This window comes from Odocoileus virginianus, chromosome 22 (assembly GCF_023699985.2).
Source record: "Odocoileus virginianus isolate 20LAN1187 ecotype Illinois chromosome 22, Ovbor_1.2, whole genome shotgun sequence".
Taxonomy (NCBI): Eukaryota; Metazoa; Chordata; class Mammalia; order Artiodactyla; family Cervidae; genus Odocoileus; species Odocoileus virginianus.
Genome location: NC_069695.1, coordinates 33,980,409 through 34,007,845, shown reverse-complemented (window position 1 = coordinate 34,007,845; position 27,437 = coordinate 33,980,409). Strand labels below are relative to the sequence as shown.

General features: G+C 38.9%; 1 protein-coding gene across 1 annotated transcript in view; it reads right to left on the bottom strand.

Annotated features, from left to right (window-relative positions):
- ASXL3 (ASXL transcriptional regulator 3) overlaps nt 1-27,437 on the bottom strand; it is a 186,312-nt gene that overhangs the window by 79,960 nt on the left and 78,915 nt on the right. The window contains exons 5-7 of the mRNA XM_070452801.1: nt 16,037-16,158; nt 5,285-5,402; nt 4,204-4,323 (exon numbers count right to left, since the gene is read on the bottom strand). Of these exons, the coding sequence (XP_070308902.1) occupies nt 4,204-4,323; nt 5,285-5,402; nt 16,037-16,158 (360 nt within the window). The remainder of the gene's footprint in view (nt 1-4,203; nt 4,324-5,284; nt 5,403-16,036; nt 16,159-27,437) is intronic.

Here is a 27,437-nt window from a genome sequence, read left to right as displayed (position 1 = left end):
TGATAAAGGACATTAAAACAACTGATTAGGCAAAAAACCCCACATACTTTAAACTCCATTTTCAGTCAGAGCCTACCTTACATCTCACTGATGTGGTTTTTCCACCTAGTTATTTGGTGGTCTAATACTATACTAATTTTCAAGCCCTGAGATAATAAAAGAGCCCTTGTAGATATTGTTAAGTTTGTTTTCATGCATGTCAGATTAGTATTTTTTACCATGCATGATTCAGAAACGGGAGAGGGACCAACAAGGTTTTGTTTTTTAATGTAACGTCATCAGAGAAATACTCTTTAGATCCATTTTCTTTCTCAACTGCATTCACTCAGAGTAACCCACGTTACTATGTCTACTCAGCCAGAGAGTTACTCAGAGAAAATAGCCTTATAATTTTTATACAGAACCCTGGCCAAGAACAAATAAGATAAAACAGAAAAAAGAAAAAGAAATCTATGCCAAAAGTAGTGGGTTCCCAAGCTGAGTGATGTATCAATACTTCTCATAAGAATTTTAAGATCACTATCAGAACTGGAACAGCTGAGGGACACTGAAGCTTTATTATTATTACTACTATAATACCATCACTACTACTACTATACCACCACCACACAACTAATGTGTGCTCCTAACCCTCCCCAGAAAGCTGCCCTGGGAAGGAACCCGAGGACGGTTGTACTGCGGCCTGTCCTTTACTGCAGGGTCCTCGGGAGACACTGGGATTCATTGTGTCCTGGGCTACATACATTTAGATTCCAAGATCCTGTTGAAACCTATTACCTTGGACAGGGTGAATATTCCGCTATTGGACAAACGAAGTAATTGCCAAAGACCAAAAGGAAGCATTCAGGGATGACTAGGAGTATCTTATGTCCTGTTAGGATAATCTAATAATGAGGATCAAACTCTACACTTAACAGTCTGAAGTCTAATTTGGACTGGATTTAATTTCAGAATTACCAGCTGAAGGTGGTAGAATAGACTTAGAGCATTTATTTTCATTCAGAATGATTTCAACAGGCTAGGACTTATATAGCTATCTCTCCATAGAGAAGACAAAAGGTTAAAGTTACATTTCTAAAACTGTGTGAAATAGATGTCTAACTGGTAGGAGAAGCAGATGACTCTCAGGCTGGCTGGCTAAGGAGATGGGAGGGCTCATCTGGTTTTGCATTCACCCTGTGTCGGTTCAACAAAGAAAGACATTCCCCAAGAAGCACAGGGTCATTCTTATTCAACTACATAAAAGTAACTACCCTACCTTGCAGAAAACTACAGGATGCCTCACTCATCAAGACATACACTTGCCATCCTGTTACTTATAAATAACTCGTTGAAAACGTATTCAACACCTACTAAATGAGAGAGATATAGTGGGTGCAAAAAGTACTACAAAGATAGATGGGAAGTCACTGTTTCTAAGGAAGTAAAAACTTCACGGCAAAGACTGGGGAGCAAAATGCACATATATATATACGAAGTAATAAAACCATCCTAAAAAAAAAAAAAAAACACCATCCTGATTCTAAAATGTTGCACAGCACACAGAATCTTTTACTCTAAAAGATCCCTAAGGTCACGGAACATCAGAAACATCACTTCCTAAAAGAGGCATGGGATACTATCTGGAGATGGTTACAGTTAAGGCCATTTTACTTTCCTTTGACATGTTTTCACTTATCATTTTATAGTGCTGGGCATACACTGGAGGCTTAATCAGTACTACCAACTTCATTTGCACAAAAGAAGCCACTGTACTCAGCTGGTTGCTGAGTTAGTCAGTCAGTCAGAGTTCCTTCCCAGTAATCAACTTCAGGTAACTTTGGATAGATTTTTACATTAAATGACTTGTTTTAAATCCCACCTTCTTCCTCTGTCTGATTTTACAGGATCAGCCAGCAAACCCGTCAGTTGCTGGCTCTCCCTATATGTGTAACTAGTGTCCCTACATTTTAACGCCCATGGCAGGCTCACCACACCGTGGATGCCATGCTGCTTTTCACTGGTGCCCACAGGTCTAGGTAGACTAGACATTCAGAACATATCCCCATACAACAGTTTAGATGTTGGGAGCTAGCCGGCCCCTGGCTTGTATCTTTAGCCATGTCATTTATGGACAACCTCCTTCACCCTCTGGCCCTCAGTTTATTCAGGTGCAAAATAAAAATCATCCTGCTGTACATAATTGAAGTAAATGAGATAACATGGCAAAGTATCTAGTTGTTGTTCAGTCACTAAATCATGTCCAAGTCTTCTGCGGCCCCATGGAATGTAGCCTGCCAGGTTCCTCTGTTCATGGGATTTTCCAGGTGAGGATACTGGAGTGGGTTGCCATTTCCTTCTCCAGAGGATCTTCCCCACCCAGGGATCGAACCCAGGTCTCCTGCATTGGCAGGCAAATTCTCTACCACTGAGCCACCAGGGAAGCCCCTCAGTACCTAAACCACTGCATTAAATACAGGGAGTGGGTAAGATTTTACTTTTCCATTCCTTCCTTAAAGTAGCTTCATTATTTCTAGTACTTTGTAGTCCAACAAAAAGCAGGTTAAAAAGAACATGGTGGTTTCCTTTATCGCCTTTTAAATTTGCTAGCAAAGGAGCCAAAATACCTTTACTGTATTTTGCTTACGTATAAGATGTTTAGTGGCATGCAGGATTCCTAGGTTATGACAATTAAAACAAGAGATCCTGACTGAAGACTTCAGCATCTGACAGGATCCTGATATGAGTAGGACAAGCCTTGCTGACCTCCCACCCCTGAAGGCAGCTAAGTAAAGAAATGAAGAGGTCCTTGTGCCTTGAATTTTCTTAAACTCATGATATGGTGTTGACTTTCCTGAGGTTGGTAGCACACAGATTTAACAGACGCTTACTAACTTTTTAATTACTTAAGGTATCATAACACGATGTTTTTGGGGCTTGTTTCTTTTTTAGGATATTCTTTACATATCACTCTCCCATTACACTTTTCAACTTCATAAGCTACTTAAAATACTTTAGAAAACTCAAAGATTAGGGGGAAAATGTCAATATATATGTAGGTATGGTTATACACTAACTTACACATGGGCCCAGACAATAACTATAAAATGATTTGGCCTTGAAAACAAAGAAAAAGATAATTATGCTATATTTAAAGAATTTGAAGCAAAAATAAATTCTGTTTTTCCAAAGATCTCTGATATAAGGCTATCTAAACCCTATTATAAAGCCTTTACTGAAAACATGTTCCCAGAATTTAACAAAATCTTGGTATAGAGTTGGCAATCAATAAACCTTTACTCAATTGATAAACACATGGGTTAAAATTTTGCTCGAATTTTATAAACAAATAAACTCTGCAAATAAGAATTACCCTAAGTTGCCAAGAAAGTAAGTGGCAGAACCAGTAATAATGTTCAGGTCAATAAATTTGTACTTTCTACCAACCATTTTACAAAATGTTACAATGATCATTACCCTTACTCAGAGATAAAATAACTGAGAGAAATGAAGCCATTAGGCCCAGACATCCAACAGGGAAGGTTTGGTCTAGAATTTTAATGTTCAGCCTAGGATATGTATATTTTCCTCTTTTTCAATTTTCATATTTCTTTTCCCTCTAATGCTGCTGTTGATTTCCTGATGAAAAGTTATCAGGAAGGAAGTCTTCAGAAGAAAACTGGGGCTGACTTGCAGGACCCAATATGTATGTCTCCCACACTTCTCAGCAATTGTACACTGTTTTTCAGACAAGCACTACTGAATATTTCAAGCAGCATAAGATGAAAAGCAAGACAGAGTAGTTTTACTGCAGCGTATCCCGACAGTGTACTCTTTAGTTCCATGAACACTTTATAAAAGTTGCATTTCCCCCCTCCCCCCAGTACAGTGTATTCCAATAAAGTGAAACCCAGTAGCAGGAACAAAACAGTGCATACTAGACTGAATCATGACTTGGCAGATAATTACTTGAATGCATATATCGTTTTAAATCCCTTATCTTTAGCCTCTGCTCCGTCCAACAATATCATTCACAAATTTAGCAACATGCTTAAAATCATTCCATTGTAGTATGTTGCCTTATTTAGCAGCTTTTTTTGGTTTAGATAAACTGGGAAGATTTAAAATTTTCCTGTTTAACTATTAAAAGAAAGTTCCTATTATTTCATTCAACAAGATTTAAATCTCTAAAATGAGAAATGTTATAGTCAATTGAACACTCACCTAAACCAGACTTTTTTAATCGCTTTAAGTGCTGACTTGTTTGTTTTCCAGTGGGAGATTTTTGCCCATGTTTCATTTCTTTATCTGAACTGTCTGCTTCACCATTTTTAGATTCAGATCCTAAAAGAGGAAATAGTTATTATGTCATTATCTTCCTCTTGCTGTCCTTGAAAAGAAAAATCTCAAATTGTTTTACCAACCATAGATATAATCTCCTTTTCTAAGAGTTAATACACTGCCTTTGGCCACAATCTGATTCCTCTACTGGATATAAAGAGAAAAGTCCAATAAATCAATCAAACAGAACAAAAAGCAAGAACAGATGGCCTAATAGTGGAGTCAAAAACACATTCACTGATCTGATAGCTTTTAAAAGAAACACTCAGATCTTTTGTGAAAATATATGAATACACTTCAACAATACTATGCCACTTGGAGACGATGCAAGGCCAAGACAGAAAGATGAAGGATGAAGAGAGGGAGAGATCATGCCTCTATGAATAACTACGTTGAAGCAGGAAGAGAAAACGCAAACATCAATCTATAATAAATAGAATGGTACATAGCTGAAAAAGTGACAGAAGGTAAATTAGAAGAAAAGGTCAGGGCTGCGCTGAGGTGAGAAGAATGCTGCCAGAACACAAAAACTAATAAACGATTCTTAGATTTTGCAGCAGAGGATGGCAAAACAAATTCACACTCACAGAAGAACGGCTTTTGATGGCATTACACATCAGCATGTGGTCCAGCATTCAAGTTCAGCATTCACACAATAGCCAAAGCAAAAGAAACCCAGCTAGCAGTACCACACATTTCCTTACATCTACTGACATTCGCAAATGGGAGTCCTGTGATGATGAGCAAGACGTGCTTTTGCTTTTTTTTAAGAGCAAAATGCCCTGTTAGGTTTGAATCACGGAAAGAGTTGAAGGCATAAAAACAAAAACAAAAAAAAATTAAATGAAACCTCAAGTGGAAATAGTATTCAGTTTCAGAGAAAATTCATGACATCTCTCTCTCTCAGTGAGGAACTCTCCTCCGGGAAGTAACTGGCCAAGCACAGAATATTTTAGCTCTTTACCTGAAGGCGAATCCGACTGCTCATCAGACACCTTTAATGGTGTCAGAACCACACGAGGGACAGTCTTGTTTACCATCATTGAGACTCCATTTCTTCTCTTCTGCTGCTGCCTCAAAGCCTACAAAAACATGATAATAAAATAGAACAGAAACATATAGTCAAAATGATTTCTCATAACTGAATTAAATGATCCACTTGTCTATCACTAGATAGAACCTTTCAGACTTAAAATTCCACAGAGTCACTCATTTGTCAAGACTCTTCAGCATCACCTTCCTGTCATTTTTCCCTCAAAAGCATAAAATCGGGCTTTGGCAGAGGGCAGAGACCCTGAGACCGTTTTGGGGAGAATTCTGAAAACCAAACAGCATGTGGAGGTTTGTGGTACCGGAGCAGTGGCTTGAGAGCCCATGGAATTGGAAACCATGACTCCCAAAGAAAAGAAATGTAAGATAAATGTTTCGCAACCAGGATAAAAATATATGTGTCTGCACTTCTCTCGCAGGTGCGTCCTCTCCAGCGGGCTGCTCAGTCAATCAAGTTAACACCGAGTGTCATCAGTATGTGCAGCAGGTAAGGACTACAGTATTGATGCACTCGCTCAGCCGTGGGGAGCGCTGCACAAAATCACTGAACATGGCAGGAATCATTTATTTCTGTGAAGGGAATCAGTCCTAATCTTGGAAACCTTGCAGCACTTGGCTCCTGTCTGCTTGACTTTGGGCATTAACCTTCAGAACACGAACATGACGGCGTTCTGGCAAATCCTGGCGGGGAGGGGGTAGGGGGGAGATTGATACGAGAATAAATTGCTCCAAATGGGAGTGCTTTGTGTTTCATAAATGAATCGGCCGTGGTGATGATAATGTAATAAAAAGACATTGAAAAGTTTTGAAATACAGCTTATCTAGCTGATCGTTTTACGCAGAAAATTACCCGTAATAAAAAGGGGCTTAAGCATACACAATTGAAGAGACATTAAATTCATGGTTCCAGGAATGCTAAAACTCCTCAAAAGGTACAAGGCTGACCACAGACAGTCTCCAACCTTTTTATTCCTGGTTTCTGTGTAATTTCTACCAATTTTATAACATTTCAGTTACTTGATTAATGTTCTTTGACCAATAACTGTCACTGTCTCCTGAAATGCTATATTGACTCTATATCCCCCGGCTGACAGAAACAACACTATTTTATGTGCAAGATGTTTTACCTGAATGTCCAACTTGTTGACCATAAAATTTAGCAATCAAATAATTACAGGTGTGTAAAACTAAATATCACTTAAATGAGAGACAGCATACTCAGATGAGAGTTAAAACCAGATGGGGAAGTGAATAGCTTAGGAAATCTCTTATAAGTGATACTGTTGCTAACAATAATAGGAGACATTTTCCCTTCAATTCTTACATTTAATGAGTTTAAAAAGTACCAGCCACTTGGGGAGGGGTGGGGAGTGGGGCATGGGGGACAGAAGACACAGAGATAATAAAGATGCCATCCTCCTCATGAGAGTTCACGTGCTATATAAAATATTTACAACATTTACTCTTTCATTAAGGTGTGTACATAATTGCATACATTTCTCTAGCCCTGTGTAAGAACTCCAAGTACTTTATAGACATTAACCTACAATCCAACATAAAACAATATAAGGCAAGGCAGTACCTTAAATTATAATTAAGCCCACCTTTGCCCACTATGTAAGGTAAGACTTCCCAAAGCAATTAAAACCTATATAAAGAGTGATCATTTTTTTAGGCGTCTACATAGATTTCAAATTTTTCCCTTGGCAATCCTAACAGGTATTTTAAAAATATTCATTTAATGGTACGGTGGGGCGATGTATTTTGGAAAATGTCGCTTAAAGAAAAAAGAGATGATACAATCAGAGGCTTAGAGGCCAGAACCACAAAGTCAAAGGTAACATGTCTTTTTATAGTGTTTGTGGTAAATAATTATTAAAATAACAAAAATTTTGCCCTCAAGTCTTAAAGCTAAGACTGTACTATAGAAAAATTAGCGGTTGGACAGAAATAAACCAAGGTATCAATAATATGAAAAGAAAAACCCATGGCTATTTTGAATTTTAAATAGTCAAGCTGGAGCCAAGACAGGGATAAGGAATGTTAGTCAATATTGAGCCCATTTCAATGGTCTCAATGATTTTTTCTGAATATATATTTCCTACTCAGAAATTTGAACATTATTTCTAAAATACTGAAATGCAACACCACATGCTTGTAGGTGATGGAAACTTTGTTGATCTTTCTTTTTTTTTGCCTGTACTATGTGGCAATGCAGAATCTTCTTATTCCCTGCCTACCAGGGGTACAACCCGCACCCCATGCAGTGGAAGCAGGGAGTCCTAACCAATGGATGCCAGGGAAGTCCCAATATGCCTACCACTGAAATGACTTTTGCTCTTTAGTTCTTCTATGCGTTTGCTAAAGTCTCTTTAGTAAGTGATGATGGGAAAACGGGACAGCTGCATGTAAAATATGAAATTAGAACACTCTCTAATACCGTACACAAAAATAAACTCAAGTGGATTAAAGACCTAAACCTAAGGTCAGATACTATAAAACTCTTAGAGGAAAATATAGGCAGAACTCTCTTACATAAATTGCAGCAAGATCTTTTTTGACCCACATCCTAGATTAATGAAAATAAAAACAAAAATAAACAAATGGGACCTAATTAAACTTAAAAGCTTTTGTACAGCAAAGGAAACCATAAAAAAATGAAAAGACAACCCTCAGACTGGGGGAAAATACTTGCAAACGAAGTAACTGACAAAAGATTAATCTCTAAAATATAGAAACAGCTCATGTAGTTCAATATAAAAAAACCAAGCAACCCAATGAAAAAAATGGGTGGAAGTCCTAAACAGACATTTTTCCAGAGAAGACATCCAGATGGCCAATAGGTGTATGAAAAGTTGTTCCACATCACTAATTATTAGAGAAATGCAAATCAAAACTACAGTGAGGTATTGCCTCACATCAGTTAGAATAGCCATCATCAAAAAAATCTACAAACAGTAAATGCTGGAGAGGATGTGAAGAAAAGAGAATCCTTTCACACTATTGTTTGGAATGTAAGGTTGTACAGTCACTGTGGAGAACAGTATGGAGGTTCCTCAAAAAACTAAAAACAGAACTACTGTATGATCCAACGATCCCACTCCTGGATATCCCTGACGAAAACCATAAAAAGATACATGCACCCCAATGTCTACTGCAGCACTGTAAGAAAGAGAAAAAAACAAACATTGTATAATACAGTTTATCTGTGGAATCTAGGAAAATGACACAGATGAACTTATTTGCAAAGCAGAAATAGAGACACAGATGTAGAGAACAAACTTATGGATACCAAGGGGAGAAAGACAGGTGGGATGAATTGGGAGTTTGGGATTGACATATGTACACTATTGATACTATGTATTAAAATATTTAATGAGGACCTACTGCATAGCACAAGGAACTCTACTCATTGTTCCGTGGTACCTAAATGGAGAGGAAATTTTAAAAACAGGAGATATATGTATACATGTAACTGATTTTCTTTGTTGTATAGCAGAAACACAACACCATAAAGCAACCATACTCCAGTAAAAATCAATTAAAAAAAAAAACACTGTTCTAAGTGTATTAAAAATATACTTTGTTTGCCTTAGCTCTGAAAAACAGGCATTATTTTCTATTCCGACTAACACTTCCAGGGTCAAATAAGCAAAAACTGGGACGCCTTTGTTTACTATGATGCTAGTATCTAGCAGCTGAACTCAGGAGTATCGGGATTCAGCTATCAGAGAGGGCATCTTGATTACGTTTACTAGATCCATAGCCATTTTAGGCTGAGTCATTTTAGGATACCCTGCAGATTCCAATTCATTTTCTAGAAAGCAGGACTTATTCGGCTGTGGACACTGGGAATACCCTCCAAGCAGATCAAAATATGGATAGAGGAGAAAAAAACAATGCTGACTTAATTGAGATGTCTGGGATAGTTTGGGGTGACTTTCAACGGTAAAACTCCAGTGTTTGTTATGTGCATGAGGTGGGCAGTAAAGTGATTTGGAGTCCCCCACGGCAGGGCATACATTCTGCAAATAAAGAAGCTAGCTGCTCAGGGTTTGTTTGGTTTGGTTATATAACTATATTTCTGCAACTACGTGCGCATCGGCCACTCGTCACATATGCTGCATGTCTCCTGACATTCCCCTGAAAAACATGCAATGCTTTCTGGACCATGCTGGCTAAGGTAAGATTGACAAGGGGTAGACTGCGGACTGCAAAAGCTCACACCCACTGGGAGGGGAGTAATGACTCACGAGAAGAAACGCAACTGGACTTTTTGGTGAGGTTTCCTGTTTTAAACAATGTGCCTGACAAAGAGGATTCTGAGCCAAATTCAGCTGAGGGGCACCACTTTCTGGTACTTACTAGACATCGTTCCCAGGGTTTCTCTACCTCCCTGAATAAATGAGTCTGGCCCACCGCCTGCATTATTCGAATGCCCCTGGCCTCCCGGGCTGACTTACAGCAGAACACGGGCTGCAGAGCTGTCTCAATGCCTGTGCGGCATGAGGCTGCAGCGCCAGAGGGGCTCAACCCGTGAGCCGAGTGGTGCCGGGCAAACTACCGGGGTAAGTGCCCCTGCAGAAGAGACGACAGTGCTGGCAAGGTATCTTAAATAGGAACACCGCAGAGCTATGGGTAGCAGGCTTTGGGGGATGGGCGATGGCCACCTGGCTTCCTCTCAGTGAATCCTCTGAGGCTATGTCTAGCACCCCCTTACCCCATTATCCTTAACTTTATTCATTTATCCTTAACACCATCCATTATCCTTTTAGCTTCAGCTAAAATTCCAAGAGAACAAGAAAACTGCCTATTTTACACTAGACATACAATAGAAGAGAAATGAAATTTACTTCGTAATTGTCTAAGCTTGGGTATCTCAACCTGGAAATATACATCCACGTAATAGATCAAGAAAATATGATTAGGAAGGCCACTTTCAATGGTCATGGAAGATCTGCTCTGCACAAGGATACCCTGAGAAGGGAGATTATTTGTTGTTGTGAAAACATGAGGATCAGACGGCTATTTCTATTCCACACCATAAGTTTTACTTAGCTAGTAGTGGCCCTGTTGACCAATCTATAACATGGTTTTAATTTGTCATTGATATTATACAATTAAGTCTTACTGTCTCAGTCTAGATTCATTTTAAGAGGAAGATGTCAATGAGGTGCCTCTAACTACTCAACTCTTAGGTATATGTTGGAATGCTAATGGAATTATCTCATGAACAACTTTAAATCCTAATTTAAAGTCTAGAAAGAAGCAATACTGAAACTAAACAAAAAAGCAGATGGCACGTGTAAATACAGTCTACTATAAAAGCTGCCCATACATGTTAATATCCTCATGTCCAAACTACACAGGGTACATTGAACTTGCCAAGTTTAATACTTCCAGGTATCATTCAGTATGAAAGAAACTTAGAGGCTTACACTTGGAAATAGACTTACTTATTAAAGGAAACCAACATAACAGAGCAAAACCAGTCTAGGAAAGTAAAGATCATATCACACATCAATTACAGTTCTGGCTTTAAGTGAAAAGAGAGAAATCAAAAGATGCTGAGTGAGTATTCTTTCCTCTTGAGATGTATTACAATATTCTCTTATAAAAAGAGACAGAAAATCTTTAGATAAACATTTTATTTTAAAAGAAAAAAGCTTGGGAAGACTCTAAAAGTATGGAACAATTCTCATTTCCACCTCAATGAAAAATAAAGTAAAATCTAAAGTCAGAGACTTTTATGTTAACTTGGGATTTACATAAAGAAGTAATACCTTTTTTTGTTTTCACAGAGAAAGAAGAGCAACAGTGGAATTTAAGAATGCACTGGATGTGGTAAGCCCTTCACTGAAAAATCTGAAAACAGCACATGCTGCGAATGCTGAAATAATGAGAAATACACACATATGAAACAGCTGGCTGTGTTAGGCACCACCAACGGGCATTGTTGCTGGTACGCTAAATGTCAACACCCACGTTCAGAAACTGCTATCGGGCAACACAACCTTTGGAATTTCACAGTATTGGTCAAACATATAAAGTGAAAGCAAAATACCAGGAATATGTCTACTTTGTGATACAAAGAGGGAAAAGGATCTGCAACTTTATGAATAAATTCTACCATCCTAAATAAATAATGAAGAAGGTCAAAGAAACCAACAGGAACAAGACGGAAAGGTTCTGTTGTCCGTCATGTTACCTCCCCTTGTAACACAGCTCATCTTTTTTTAATCTTGCCTTTGATTCTGCTGTTTAGCAACTTCCAAAATTTAATCTTCCTTAATTATGCTTCCTTGAAATTCAAAATATAATCATTTCACACCTTTTAGGATCATTACAGCTAAAATATCAAGGCAGAAAGAAGACAGGGAACAAGGTAATCATCAGCAATCTGCTATTCTCCAGAGACTTCTGATTATTATTTTGAAGATGCTATTCAGAAAAATAACTACTGAAATAACAACATATTATTCACGCAGTTAAACTCCACATATGATATGAACTAATGTTCCGATGATTAGAAAGTTAAAGGGACCCAAACATTAGGAGCAATGAAAATACCCTACATCAACAGACAAGGGGCATTCTAGCTTTCACAATGTCCAGCCTATAATTACACTGCAGTCAAGAGCAGTGCACAGTTAAGTACCCACTCACGGTGGCAACATGCTTTGGGTGGGGGTGGGGGTTTCAGAGATGGCGAATTTTATCTGGCTTGTTTGGCATGAGGTTTGTTTTAGAAGAAGCAATTTAAAAATTTTTTTTATTTATTATTGACTGTGCTGGGCATCTTCATTGCTGCATGGGCTTTTCTCTAGATGCAGTGGCTTCCCTTGTTGCCGAGGACGAGTTTACAGCTCTCGGGCTTCAGAGGTTGTGGCACATGGACTCTAGAGCACAGGCTCAGAGTTCCCAACCCAGGAACTGAACCAGGGTCTCCTATCTATCAGGCGGATTCTTCACCAGCTGAGCTACCAGGGAAGCCATTTCTTCACTATACTTACGTGTAAAAAGCTACTGGATTTTTTTTCACCTTCTTTTTCTAAGAACCTACACTGAGCAATATAGAGCTGAAATACAAAAGCCCTACTGACTCAAAATATACTCCTGGTAAAATGATAAAAGCTACTATATTTAAGTATCTACCTTTAATACGTGCTGATACTGAACACAAGCAGTCTTTGTTAGGAAATAATATTCTTTTTTGAAAAAAAATGTCTTATTTTGGCTGTGCTGTGCGGCATGAGGGATCTTAGTTCCTAGACCAGGAACTGAATGCATGCCTCCTGCATTGGGAGATGGAGTCTTAACCAATGGACTGTCAGAGAAGCCCAGAAATAATATTCTTAATGACTATGCTTTCCTTACATTGTACAAATATTTGGGAATGCAGGTTTCCTTGGATAATGTAAAAAATCCATGTACCCTATTACACTCCCGTTGTTGTTGCTTTTAGTTGCTAAGTTGTGTCTGACTTTTGCGACCCCCGGGACTGCAGTCTACCAGGCTCCTCTGCCCATGGGATTCTCCAGGCAATGATACTGGAGTGGGTTGCCATGTTCTTCTCCAGGGGAATCTTTCTGACCCAGGGATTGAACCCACATCTCCTGTACTGCAGAGGGATTCTTTACCACTGATGCACCTAGGAAGCATATTCTAAAAGGAACTAATAGTTGAGAGGGCAGAATCTGAAACTATGATTCTGGGTTCAAATGTCATCTTCAAGATGTACTCACTGGACAGTCTTGGGTAAGTTTTCTAGTTCCTCTGGGCTGTAGCTTCCTCATTTGAAACATATTTTAAAGGATTACTTTAAAAGATTTGTGTGAGGATTAAATGGCATAGTGCCTGTTAAATGCAGAGCATAAAAATAAATGACAAGCTAATATAATTATTATTAGGGTTATTCGGCTGGCCCTAGGTTCTTAAGATTATGATTCATGCTGTAAGATTATGTTTTATGTGTATACACAAAACATATTCACAATCACAGAACACATACATATATATATAACAGTATATACACTTACAAATAATTCTACATGGTCATGGCCATTCAACTATCAAAAAGAAAGCTGCAGATCTGCTGAGGCTGCTGCAATTCAAAATGCTGCATGTTCAGTCAATTTTTGAAATGCTGCCTTAAGAAACTCAGCAATTACAAGGAATCTGACAAAATTCTACAAGAACAGCTTTTCTTCTAAATGTATTTTCAATACAGATTTGAATATTAATCAAACATTAGCATATCTGCAATATATTGTGCCACACTGTCCGGGTGACTAATTTGTTACCTGGTTATAGGCTCAAAGGTTAAAGCATCTGGCTGCAATGCGGGAGACCCGGGTTTGATCCCTGGGTCTGGAAGATCCCCTGGAGAAGGAAATGGCAACCCACTCCAGTATTCTTGCCTGGAGAACCCCATGGACAGAGGAGCCTGGTGGGCTACAGTCCACAGGGTCGCAAAGAGTCGGACACGACTGAGCGACTTAACTTTCACTTTAATTTAACTTTATAAAACAGGAAGTTTTAAGGCATTAACAAATAGCTCTCTCAGGACATTAAGCAGCTTACAGGGCTGGCTTCTTAAAGTAAGGTTTAGATGTTAATCAAGCAAGTGGTACTTCCCATGGACACATGATCTACAAAAAAATGAAACAAAGAAACAAAAAATACCCAGGAACTCAAAACTGTGTCATGTTTTAGCAATTGTTAAAAAAAGTTCAAAGGATATGAAACAAACATGAAGAAAGTTAAAAATAATGTGACATGACAATAAAGACATGTGAATGAATAGCTTTCCATTCACACAGAGGATGAATTCACAGTGTACATAGTTTCTAAATCATTGTTCTTCAGAAGTATGAGTTTCATTTACGTTTGCATCTATGCTTCTTAAACGCTCAAGTTAGCAGTACCCAGTTTTGCATCTTTTGTTCCATCCTGGTTGGTATCTTAGTACCTGCATCCAGTTTCCCACTTGAATCAGTCTTTTCCCCAGGCTTCCCTACCATCATCCCTACTTTATTTCATCAGGGAAAAAGGGATCTCCACACTGAATTTAATTTTGTTCTCTGGCATCTAAAACATTTCACAAGAGCAAGGACACAAATGGCGAGCTCAGGATTTGACCTCTGTAGGATGAAACACTGTTACTACCTTAAATATAATACCAGTGAAGGGAGATACTGTGATTTCAGTAGCTAATACAGAATTAAAAAGTAACAGAATGCAGTATAAAAATGTTGTTTCTTTCTTAAAGTTTCCTAGTTTGAAATAGAGGAGTAGGTGGAGACATTCTAACTTCAAGAGATTGGATGTGAATATTAAGTAGGTTTATATGCTTGTGAGACTTTAAAAATGTTTCTAACTTTATTTAAAAACATGGCCTCTTTTTCCTTCTTATAAATCTATCCTTTAGAATGACACCTCTATTACTAGACTTGGTAAGGGTCAGCAAGGGGTGAGGTGGAGGTGGCTGTCACAAAATGATGAAAATAAAAAATCAGGAAAGTAATTAAAGGAAAACCATGAATTCAGGGCTAAATACTGAGCTCTGCATTTAAGTGAGCTCTGCATTTACTGACATTAGCAGTAATATAATCATGCATTGTTCCCCTCTGCCCACAGCATCTCTTTCTTTTCTTTTGGACACATGCAGCATTTCTGGGGTGGCGGCTGTAGCTGACATTCACTGAGTGAGTATTATGAGCTACACATTCCCTTTACCACCTCCTTTCAGCTTATCACCTCACTTAATTCTTGGATCATTCCCAGGTGAAGGGTAACTTTATTTTCTACATCTTCTAGAGGAGGAGTTTAAGATTCAGAGAAGAAACATGGCTCACCCAGCGTCACATAGTGAGTAGCAAGGGTTGAAACCAGGTTATGTCTGAGGGGTAAAGAATCCAATTGCAATGGAGGAGACCCAGGGTCAATCCCTGGGTCAGGAAGATTCCCTAGAGAAGGGAATGGCTACCCACTCCAGTATTCTTGCCAGGAGAATTCCATGGCCAGAGGAGCCTGGCAGGCTACAGTCCATGGGGTTGCAAAGAGTTGGATACGACTGAGCACTTTCTTTCTTTCTCGAGTCCACTGTTATAACCACACTTTTCACCACCATCTCTGGACAAGGACACACAGGTCAAGACTGCTTATATAATGTGGGGATGATACTATTCACCACCAAACACACTGATGGATAGTCAAGATACAGGGAAGCCACAACTGCTATTTTTCTTATTTATAACAATGCATTTCGGTAACAAGAAAGATTCTTTTTGACGTCAACTATCAGATAAACATGAGACCATAAGTAGAGACAGTATTTTCAAAATATGTATATGAACAAGCAATATATTTGCTCTAAATCACACACACACACACACACACACACACACACACACACACACACTCTTAAGTTTTGTATGTTTCCAAACACACTTTCCCTCTTCTATTTTACATCAAAGTTCTCAGCCAAGCCTCTCGTAGTCTGCAGCATAAAGTCAGCGTACTAGATAGCAGGGGGTGGCTGAATCTAAGGCATCTCTGCTGCTTTCGGATTACTACATTCTTATTTATTTTGCTTTTTTATGCATAACCTTCTATCTTAACTAGGCAGAACTGAGAGACAAAGAAGAAATGCCAGCGACCTTACCTGTTTGAGAGCCTTTTTGGTGTGTTGCTGAAAGGAAGACACTAACTTGCTCTGCACTGCTGTGTTAGGAAGGCTTGAATCTCGGGTGGAAGACGCCTCATCGGTTACCTGCTTCGCACACACTAGGAACAGAGAGATAATGATATTACTAATTTGAATTCCTTTTTTTATATCCACTGTAATTAACTCACTTGGAGCTTTTTCTCCAATTGAAAATGGATACCTAAAATAAGGCAAAATAGCACAGTATAAAGATGAGCATCTCAATTTGAAAGAATGGATCATTTAATAACTCTGTGGCCACAGTTACACTGAACCTCTCTAAGCCTCAGTTTCCTTACCCACTAATTGATGATAATTTCAATGCTCTGGGCTACTGTACAGACATAAAAAAGAGAACGGTATCTGTCCCAAGAGGCGGGAGTCAGTAGGTACTTTCTGGAGGTGAGTAGGCAGATCAGGCAATTCATAACATTTTGAAGAAAGAATCTATATTAATGAAATTGTTTTCAATCTACCAACCTCAGAATCCCCTGGAGAAGGGAATGGCTACCCCCTCCAGTGTTCTTGTCTGGAGAATCCATGTACAGAGGAGCCTGGTGGGCTACAGTCCATGGGGTTGCAAAGAGTCAGATACAACTAACCGACTAACACTTTCACTTTTCAACCTCAGAGGTACCATGAATCTTCCCTTAAAAGCCCTCTGTCTATAGAGTCTATACACTGGGGTGTGTGTATATCCTCTTCTATGGGCCAAAGTACATAGCATGGAGAAGGGAAAATGAAATGTGAGATGCTGAGTGTCAACTGAAGGTAATTATTTTTAAGAAAATCATGGACTCTGCAGATTACAACATAATCTACCCATTTTTACTACAGTCAAGCCTTCCAGGTGCCGCATCTCTGGAAGTCACGTTCACTGTCATCTCTGCTCTGGAACACCTCTGCTAGAGTCCCAATGCTTCTTTTCGTCCTCCTCAGACACTCTGCCTGAGAGACTGGGTTTCACACCGATGTGACTGTGGCAGCAGCAGAGACAGAAGGCCTTTTCTCTGTACTCCAGGGGAGGGTGAACTTATGTGGAAAACCCACATGAGGAAGCACTGTGATTAGTGGCAAATGGAGGCATATGTCAAAGGCAGGAGGCAAGAGGAAGTCATATGGAAGAAAATAACTTGAGAACATATTGTAAATGCTTAAAATAAGCCTTCTTAAGGGCACCAGGGTTAACACTAATCTAAGAAAAATTTCCAAGGAACAGGAGCTCGGGACAATTCTGACCTGAGTGTGAAAGGTGGGTGGATGAGTTATATGTGATTCTAGTCACATTGTAGAGTAATTTTACTCCAATAAAATTTAAAACAAACAAACAAAAAAGTGGAGACATATGCATGTGGCAGTGTTGACAGCACTGCTTCGGAAAGGCTAAAGCTCACACTGACTAGAAATGGAAAATGCACCCATGAAAACGGATGCCCAAGCAAAAGAGTGAATTGAGTTTTGTTTTAATGACAGAAAGCAATTAGGACGACAAAATGAACACATTCTAGAAAATAACTTAGTTATTAATGCCAGGCATCTGACATACGTGACTTCATTTCATCCTCACAGCTTCCTTGTGAGACAGAAAAAGTGTCATCTCCACATGGAGAGAGAAAAATACAGCTCAGAAATGGTCATTCATGTGCCCATGGTCACAGCCAGTAGACCAGCAGAGCTGGGGTCCAAGGCCAGGTCCATAATCTTCCATTTAGAATATCTGGCTTCAAAGCCAAGAACTGATACAGAAAATTTGATGTCTAAAGAACATGTTGCATCATGTTGGAAGACTTGAAACAGGAAGTTAATAAGGCCACAAGGAACAAGATGTTGAGCTCTGATAAGAAAAAACTGAGGTCAACTGGCCCAGAAAACATTAAGGTCAAAGTAACAAAAGGATGTGCCCAGATATCCAGGGAGAGCAATGCCTGAGTTAAAGATCAGGTGATTTTTTTCTCTTTGATACACTATGACATTTTTTGTTTAAAACAATCTAAATGTTCCAGTAAAGAAACATTTTATAATACTGCTTACATAAACTATGGCTTCCTGGCTTCTCTTCTTAAAATCATCACTTATTTGTACCTCTTTGCCAAAGCTTACTTATCAAGGAATATGAGAAATAACCATCAGCTTATATTCTAAAGATAAATTAATTTTTATACTGATTACATGGATGGCTTTTTTTTTTCCAATATTCTGGAGTCAATAGGAAGTATGACAAACTGGAGAGATGAGAGGAAGGTGGTGGATACGATATATAATCCCAACTGAACAGAGCCAAATGGATGGAATGTGAGCCCAGCCAAAAGAAAAGTGCACATTAACAAATACGTTTTACTACTTTCACATTCTTAAATTAGTATCACCACCTAAAAAATACAAACCTAAAGGTAGTTTAAAAAGACAACCAAAATGTAGCACATGGGTTTCAGGGAATTTGTAAAAAGCATCAGAATGCTCCTGGCCTACTGGACATCAAAACACATTTACCAATTTTCTCAGGAAATGATTTTATTCATAAGTGTTTCAAAGGTAAACTTCAATGCAGAGCAGGATCAAAAAAACAACAATTACTGAATCAGTGTGGGTGTAATCAAAACCTTATGTCTTTTATGTTCTGACTGCTACAATAAGCAGTATACAATCAGCTGTCACTTCCTGGGGATAACAGGTATCTAAATCACAACCTGCTCTATTTGTTTCTGACCTGGGAAACCACAGGGTATTGTGATACCTATGTCGGTGTCAGTGAACATGCTGTATGGTTGTTTAAATTCACTACCGCATTGTGGTAACAGTGAGTCACATGTATTTACACACAGTGTTTCCAAAAGAAAGAGTCGTCGACACATAGCCTGGAATTTCAGTTGAGGGAATGACAATAAAACTGAAACAGCCTCAAGAAATACTGTGAAGTTTTTCCTCAACATGATTCAATTCCCTTTAACTCAATTCTGTTTTACTTCATCTTACGTTCCAGCCCAGACCCAAGTGAAGCATCATGAGAATTCCTTTACTACAGAGTCATTTTCCTCCCCAGTTCCTCTTTCTGAACCTGATCCTATTTCTCTGGGCCAAACTGGTTTCCCTGTAATTATTTACTTCTAATAAAATAAGTGCAGAATCTTAAAGAAAGTAAATGTAATAGAAAATAAAATATATAAATGAGTATTTCTGTGGACTTAAAACTTGTTTCTAAGAAAAGTTCAAGAATAAAAATGAATAGGACACAATATAATGCATGCACAGCCTTCAAAGAGTGTGCGCCTCTTTGTGTGTGTGTGTGTGTGTGTGTGTGTGTGTGTGTGTGTACTGACCATACAGACCCTAAACATGGGCATCTAAGTGATTTATTCATTCTTTGCCATGAGGGTAGCTGAATCTAAAAACACTCATTGTGTAGATGGAGCAGCAGTTGAACATACTCTTGCAAGATTCATATTCTGACAAAACACACAGTTTTCACTCTTACTTTATCCTTGCAGCTTTCTTAACAGATGTGATAAATAAATAATACAGGACTTATTTTAAACAGTTGCCTGAATATTTATCTAAGGGGCTGAGTTTGGCCTCTGAAATACAAGCCAAAAAAAAATTAATGTTCAAGAAAGGGCCAGGGGAAATCCCCTGTATGTTGAAATTACAACAGGAGCCAGGAAACTGAAGAATTAGGACAGATGTTTTAGCCAATAAATATCTAACTCTGACATGCAGCTTAGAAGTGATATCTTCTTGGCATTCAGGACAGAATAGAAACTGTTTTTCTTTTTTTCTTTCATAACTGTGCACTGGCACCATCACAAAATGCATGCTAGGATTTTATACCTGGAAACCCCACAAGACTGCCTGCCCTACTTGTAGCTGGACAAACTGAAGACTAGAAAAAAAAAAATGTTTTAAAAGGTACAGGAATATTATTTCTACGTTTTGCTTGCCTGCTAAAACTAGGCAAGCTAAAAACATAGTTAAAAGCTAATCTGCCAGCTTTCAATTCAGTTAATGGGATTTTTCCATTGCTGTCACTCATCCACCCCTACTGTCATTCACACTCAGATTCCCAAACCCCTCCTCCAAAATATTTTACTTAGAAGGCTTGGGACCAAAGGGATTACAGGTGATCACCAGATAGCCCTCAAGGCTAGAGGAACTGTTGAGTATGCCTCAACAAGACTGGATGACAGCCTCTTTTCTCCAAGTCCCAAGCTGTCCCTTCCCCTCTCTCTTCTTTTTCATTCACCATTAGACCCAACAATGTGATAGAACTGGAAAATATGGACTAAAGCTCATACTTTGTAAGTGGGGCTGCTGAGAGTAGGAAATGACTGAGCGACTAAGCATAGCACAGAGATGAAGGCATGGGTGACATTCCCCCCGTCTAAGTACTAAGCCCCTGACAGGTATACAAGATGGCTCTGAACTTTACATAAGACACAAAAACGGGAGAAAGGAGAATGTACTCCTTTATTAATTTTTTTAAATTTTACATTAGTGTATAGCTGATTAACAATGTTGTGATAATTTCAGGTGCACAACAGAATGACTCAGTCACACATATATATGCATCCATTCTCCTCTAAACGCCCCCACCCCCCCACCATCCAAGCTGCCAACTAACATTGAGCAGAGTTCCCTGTGCCATACAGTAGGACCTTGTTGGTTATTCACTTTAAATATAGCAGTGTGTACTTGTCCATCCCAAACTCCCTTCCCCCAATAACCGTATGTTTGAGCAGAACGCAATCTTGACTTCATCTTTATTTCCAGTCTAACATCTGGTCATCTTCCCAGCTCCCACCTCCCTGATTCAACCAGTCAAGATCTTGTGGAGTTTCCTGAACACACATAATACTCACTGTATTTGTCTCACTTGCTCTGACCGTCCCTCTTTCATCTTTTTGCCTAGCAAACTCATCTTGACAGACTGAACTCAAACAGCTTCCTCAAAGCTTTCCTGACTATCCCCTTCTCTGAGGAAGGCTTACTCTTCCCCTACCCAAGCTTTCTTGGAACATAGTGTTATGAATTCATGTCAGTCCCTGAGATACTGTTGCTTGCATCTGCCTTATCACTCACAGGCCCAGCAACTTGAATACTTACTTTTGTGCAAATACAGTCACAGAGTAGTTGATCCATGAATATTAATTAAACTAAATTGTCTGACTTGATTTTCATGAAATTTGTCTCAAGTATCTCTTTTCCATTTTCAAAAAAAATTTTTGGCTATACTGGGTCTTCACTGCTGTCCAGGTTTTTCTCTAGTTGTGGTGAGTAGGGGGTTATTCTTTGTTGAAAGTGCTTGGGCTTCTCACTGAAGTGGCTCCTCTTGTTGCAAGCATGGTCTCCAGGCAACCGGGCTTCAGTAGTTGTGGCTCTAGAGCACAGGCTCAGCAGCTGCGGTCCACGGGCTTATCTGCCCTGTTGCATGTGGACTCTTCCTGGACCAGCGATCGAATTGCTGTCCCCTGCACTGGCAGGTGTATTCTCAACCACAAGACCACCAGGGACGTTCTCAAGTATTTCTTTCTAAAGTTAACTTTCAATTACTGTTTTTAACAAGAATTCATGGAAGGGGAAGTCAGCAAAGCACAGTTTTTTTTTTGTTTTTTTTTAATTGTGGAAAAGCATACGTACAAAAATGAATTTTTAAAATTTGAAAATGAATCTTTATTAAAAAATTGAAAATTATCCTAAGATCAATTAGGGAAAATATGAAAACCAAACTGAAAAAAAAAAAAAACATTTTATGCAAGTCCGTGGGAGATGTCTGTGAAGTGTGAAAGCTAAAAGTGTTAGTCGTTTAGTCGTGTCTGACTCTTTGCGACTCCATGGACTGAAGCCCGTCAGGCTCCTCTGTCCGTGGAATTCTCCAGACAACAATACTGGAGCGGGTAGCCTTTCCCTTCTCCAGGGGATCTTCGCGACCCAGGGATCAAACCCAGGTCTCCTGCATTGTGGGCGGATTCTTTACCATCTAAGACACCTGGGAAGCCCCACGACCTGTCATTAAATGTAGATATATTTCCTTCTGCCATCCTTACTCGCTGACTTAATTTTAAGTCTTAATTTTAACCTCAGAGTCTGGAGGTTTTGTGTGGTGAAATAAAAATAAGTATCACTGAAAAGTCAAAATTAGAAATGACAATGCTGACTTGAAATGGCAGGAGCCATGCAGGGCAGAATCACAAAACAGCCCAGGATGTGGGCACAAGAGAGTCAACGCAACAAAGATATTAATTGGCATATGTCTCATTCATCTACACACGAAGTGACTGGCTACCTGAGGTAACCAGGGTTCAAAGGTCTAATGAAGGCAGGGAAAGGAGCATCCCTTGATGGATTTCATTTCTTTCAGTTCTTCCTCCAAATACTTCCTTTCAATTTTCTTAACAAACAGACACTCTCAAATCAAAACAGTTTTCCATCAAAATGATCCTGTATACACTATAGGCTTAGCAGAGTTCTTCTAAACTACAAAAACTTAAATCAAATAGCACATGGTATGTGAGGATTAATAATGTGGCACACTGTTAGAATTCAATTTCAAAAGAGGGATGGATCTTAGAGGGAGCTTAATTGTTTATTTATTAATCATTTATTCAATTGCAACACTTTTCCTGAACACCTTCATGCCAAGGACCGTATAAAATGCAGGGGTAACGCAGTGACGATGACCTAAGACCTGACTTTGAGCCCTTAAGTTTTCTTAAAAGTAACTTTTTTCATAAAACAATGGTATCGGGCTTCCCTGGTGGCTCAGTGGTAAAAAATCTGTCTGCCAAGGCAGGAGGCGTGGGTTCTGTCCCTGATCTGGGAAGATCCCGCATCCATGGAGCAAAGGGGCCCCTAGCACAAATACTGAGCCTGTGCTCGGGAGCCTGGGAACCACAACAAGAGGAGTCACCCTAAAGAGAAGCCTGCACGTGGCAACCAGAGCCCGGCCCCCACTCACTGCAACTGGACAAACGCCCTCACAAGCAATGAAGACCCAGCACAGCCACAAACAAATGAATGATTTAAAAAAGAGAAGGTTGAGAACTACTCATTCTGCCTGAGAAAAATCAACCCTACGAAGACCTAGCAGTGATAACTAAAATTTGTTTTAAAGGATCAATAAGTGGGTAATTCAAAATTATCCCCAGTTTGGCAAATAACCCCAAAAGTTTACATTTGGATTGTGCTATGTTTTATGTATCACACTTACATTTAAAATTGTGCATATCAGATATTCTGGATATACACAGCAGCAAAATACATGCCAAAAACTGTTGAAGATGACTTAATGACAACCAGACAAACTCAACTGACCCCAACTAAATATTTCCAGGACTTCATTTCTTTCAGGAAAAAGGCAACTCCTTAATCCTTTTTGGATCCAGACTGAGGAGAACCACTCTCTCAGAGCAGTCCTTATTCCAAGATACATTTAGGTATCTCAATTTAAACAATTTCCCTTGTTGCATTACAAGAAACCATCCAAAGGGTATAAGAGGTGAGCAATTAAACAGAAATAATAGCAATAAAATAATGGAAACAGCAATTTTCCCCTAAGACTTTCAAGGGAGACAGTATCTAAACATTGTTAAGTATTGGTATTAGATAGTATTTGAACAACATTCTCTATGAATAAAATACAACTAGTATAACTTGGATGGTGACTTCAGTCATGAAATTAAAAGACGTTTGCTCCTTGGAAGGAAAGCTATGACAAACTTATACAGCATATTAAAAAGCAGAGACATCACTTTGCTGACCAATGTCCATAGTCAAAGCTATGGTTTTTCCAGTAGTAATGTACAGATGTGAGAGATGCACCATAAGTAAGGCTGAGCACTGCAGAACTGATGCTTGCTTGCTTGCTTTCTTTCTTTCTTTCTTTTGTATCTTTTTTTTATTAGTTGGAGGCTAATTACTTTACAATATTGTAGTGGTTTTTGTCATACATTGACATGAATCAGCCATGGATTTACTGCTGAAGAAGACTCTTAAGAGTTCCTTGCACTGCAAGAAGATCAAACCAGTCAATCCTAAAGGAAATTAACCCTGAATATTCATTGGAAGGGCTGATGTTGAAGCTCCAAATTTTTGGCCACCTGATGTGAAGAGCTGATTCATTGGAAAAGACTCTGAGGCTAGGGAAGATTGACGACAAAAGGAGAAAGGAGTGGCAAAGATGATTAGATAGCATCACCGACTCAATGGACATCAGTTTGAGCAAACTCCAGGAGACAGTGGAGGAAAGAGGAGGCTGGTATGTCCATGGGGTCCCAAAGAGTCAGACACAACTAAGCAACTGAACAACAACAATAACAAACTAAAAATTTTACTATATAGTCTGCTACATTAGGTCAATGAAGTTCTTTTCTTGGTCAGAAGAGGTCTGCAGAAAGGAGAGCAAAATAAACTATGCGGAAGAACGAATCAGATGGATTCATGATTATACTAGTCATGTGTATCAGTAAGAACGTGCTCTACAAGATGTAATCATGCCAGACACATTAATGATTTGGGTGGCATGTATCACACACTACAAATGACGGTCTTCTGATATTTCAGACCTGGATGTATTGCAATTTCATTGCAATGTCCTCAAATAGTTCACAAACGCATCGGTTTGTATCAGACCAAACAATGAATTTCTACAAGTAACTAGGAAGAACAGTTTACTCAATGAAGGTATAGGAATCCCTCCTAACCAGCACTCAATTTATCACCAGGACATTTTAGTTGGATTAGTACCTCTGTATATCTAGACAAGAAACTCAGATAAGAAAAGAGAAACAAAATAAGAAATAATGATATTTATTAGAAAAAGCATACATATCCTATAGGTACCAGCCTTTAACCACCTAATCCCTCCTATCATAGAACCGATACAGAATCCACTTAGAATTATGGAAAATAACACGATAAGCTGCTGTGTGTGTGGGGGGGGGATATTAGAAGCTATTTCTCTTATAACCCACAACACATGTAATCTACATGGCAGCAAGTTCCTGCAACATCTGCTCAGAAATACAGCAAGCCATCTAGAAAATGAGAAATAGAAAAAAGCAGCCAGAAAGAATATCATTAAAAGGTTGGTACAGGTCAAGGGTAAGTGCTTCATTCACGGGCACTACTAATGACTTCATACTTCAACATATAAAGGGTAACTCCAGTGTATAAGAAACAGAGTTAGACAAACAGATGGTTAACTGTTTGAGAAATGGTTACACACTGTCACTTTAGAGAAAAAAGAAAGAATTAATTATCTGACATGACTGAAAAAAGTACTTCATTTTAAAAGCATGGATTCTTCTTTCCTCTCTATCAATCACAAACTATATCAATCAAGAAGAAATCTGACTCTTCGGGATGAGTAATTGTGAGAATACATTTAATTTTGGTTTTATTTGAGAGGGACTTCACTTTTATCATGAGATTGTACTCTATTTCCAATTTTTATCTCTATATTATGAAATATTTCTCTCCTTGAACAAGAAGAGAGGGGAAAGTACACTTAAATGGGTCACTTTATCTGCCCTTAAAAACTTTTTTTTTTAACTCCATGACTCTTGGACTGTTAAAACTGACCAAAATCCATTTACACAAGAACAAAGTTCACGGTTCAAGGGGAAATATGTAAGAAAAAGAGGTCCCTAATGGGTAAAAGAAATGGAAAATAGTATCTATAAGTCATGTTTGAAAGAGCTGGGATAAGTTATTTGGAGAAGTTAAGCTGAAGGGGGTGGGAGCTAAGATGATGCCCAGCTGTTCTTCATCATCAGAGGGGAAAAAAAGGAGAAAATTGGTTTAATTAAAAGCTCCAGAGATTTCAGCATAAGGAAAAAATTCTTGACTATAAAGGTTATCAAAAACACAGAGACACAAATATAAAGAAGACTGTGGGATTCCCATCCCTCTGGGCATTTACTATTAGAACAATGTCTACTTGAATCAACTGGTTTAAGCAAAATGCTGACATGAGAGAGGATCCAGGCCTGCGTGAACCTCTCAAGTCCCTCATACTTCCCCTGAACTGTGAAGGCTGTGGGCTGGGATGAAAGAAAGGAGAATGAGAAAGAGTGGGCAGAGGAAGTTTTATATCCTGCCAATGGTCATTTCTGACTGTGAAGAGTATTCTTTTTCCTCTGTTTTTTCTTCCATGTGTTACTAAAACAACATCATTTTCACATACTTAAGTTTCCCTGGGCCACCAATGTGGAACAGGTGTCTCTGGGAGCCAACGAAGCTGTTAACGATAATGCAGACGTTGGATAAAAGACAAATTCACTCAACCTGAGAAAAATAAGGGGACCTGACACAGTCGCTGAAAGAATTCCTTCCCTCCTACAAGATTCTCAGGAATGGCTGTCAGGCAGAGATGGATGATGAACACAAAGAAGGCTCATGTGTCATCTGATGTAAAATCACATGTGAGCAGTCACAGACAAGCTCCTGAAAAAGCCCAGCAACACCAGACCAATACCACCTCGAGCAGAGACACCCAATTGTTGGGCGACCTCTTCAAAAGTTACTTGAACACATCCTTCACGGCTCCAGGGTGCACACATCCTCCTTTCCCACCCCTTGTATAAAACTGCCAGGGATAAACTGTCAGTGTGACTACTCCCAGAGGGCGCCGAAACCTTCATTAGTACCCTTCTCACTTCCTCCAGGAAGCTGCTCATCTGTGTGTAATTGATGTCTCAACTGAGATCCTATCCACACACTTCAGGCCATCTTAAAGCACTTTTCACTTTTGAAAAAAAGGCCCCTCAAACTGTGGCCTCTGAGCCAACGCAAACAAAGAGTGAGCTGAATAATGTTTCATTAAGTTAACATGACTCTGCCAAGAATCATACAATCAGAAACCCGCTTATAAAACTGGCCATAAGGAATAATGAAAAGGGACCACATAAAATTCTGTGAACGCTGGAATCATTATTCACCCTGGGATCTGAGGACTAAAACATAGGATGTGTGTTCTCTATAATCTTATTCCTTAAATAGAGACTTTGAAAATACTAATTCTCCAGCTAGAGTGCTGCTTCCTCCCTGAAAGCCATTAGGGTTAATAACAAGCGAAACCTTTTTTGATCTCTATGGATGAAAATTGTACATTCTCCAGTTTCCTCATTTTAAAAGATTAAGTAGGATGGCTGCTTTGGATTTTAAACATGAAATATATTAGGGCCACAAAAAGAGCAGCTTTTTTTTTTCTTGTTAATAACAATTTATGAACAGAAGGGGAAGGAGGTGAAGACGATCTACTGATGATATCGTTTCTATAAAATATGTATGGTTTCCACAGCCAGCCACATACTGCAAGTCAACTTAATATGTGTAAGCAAACTCATAATATACCAATGTATTATGT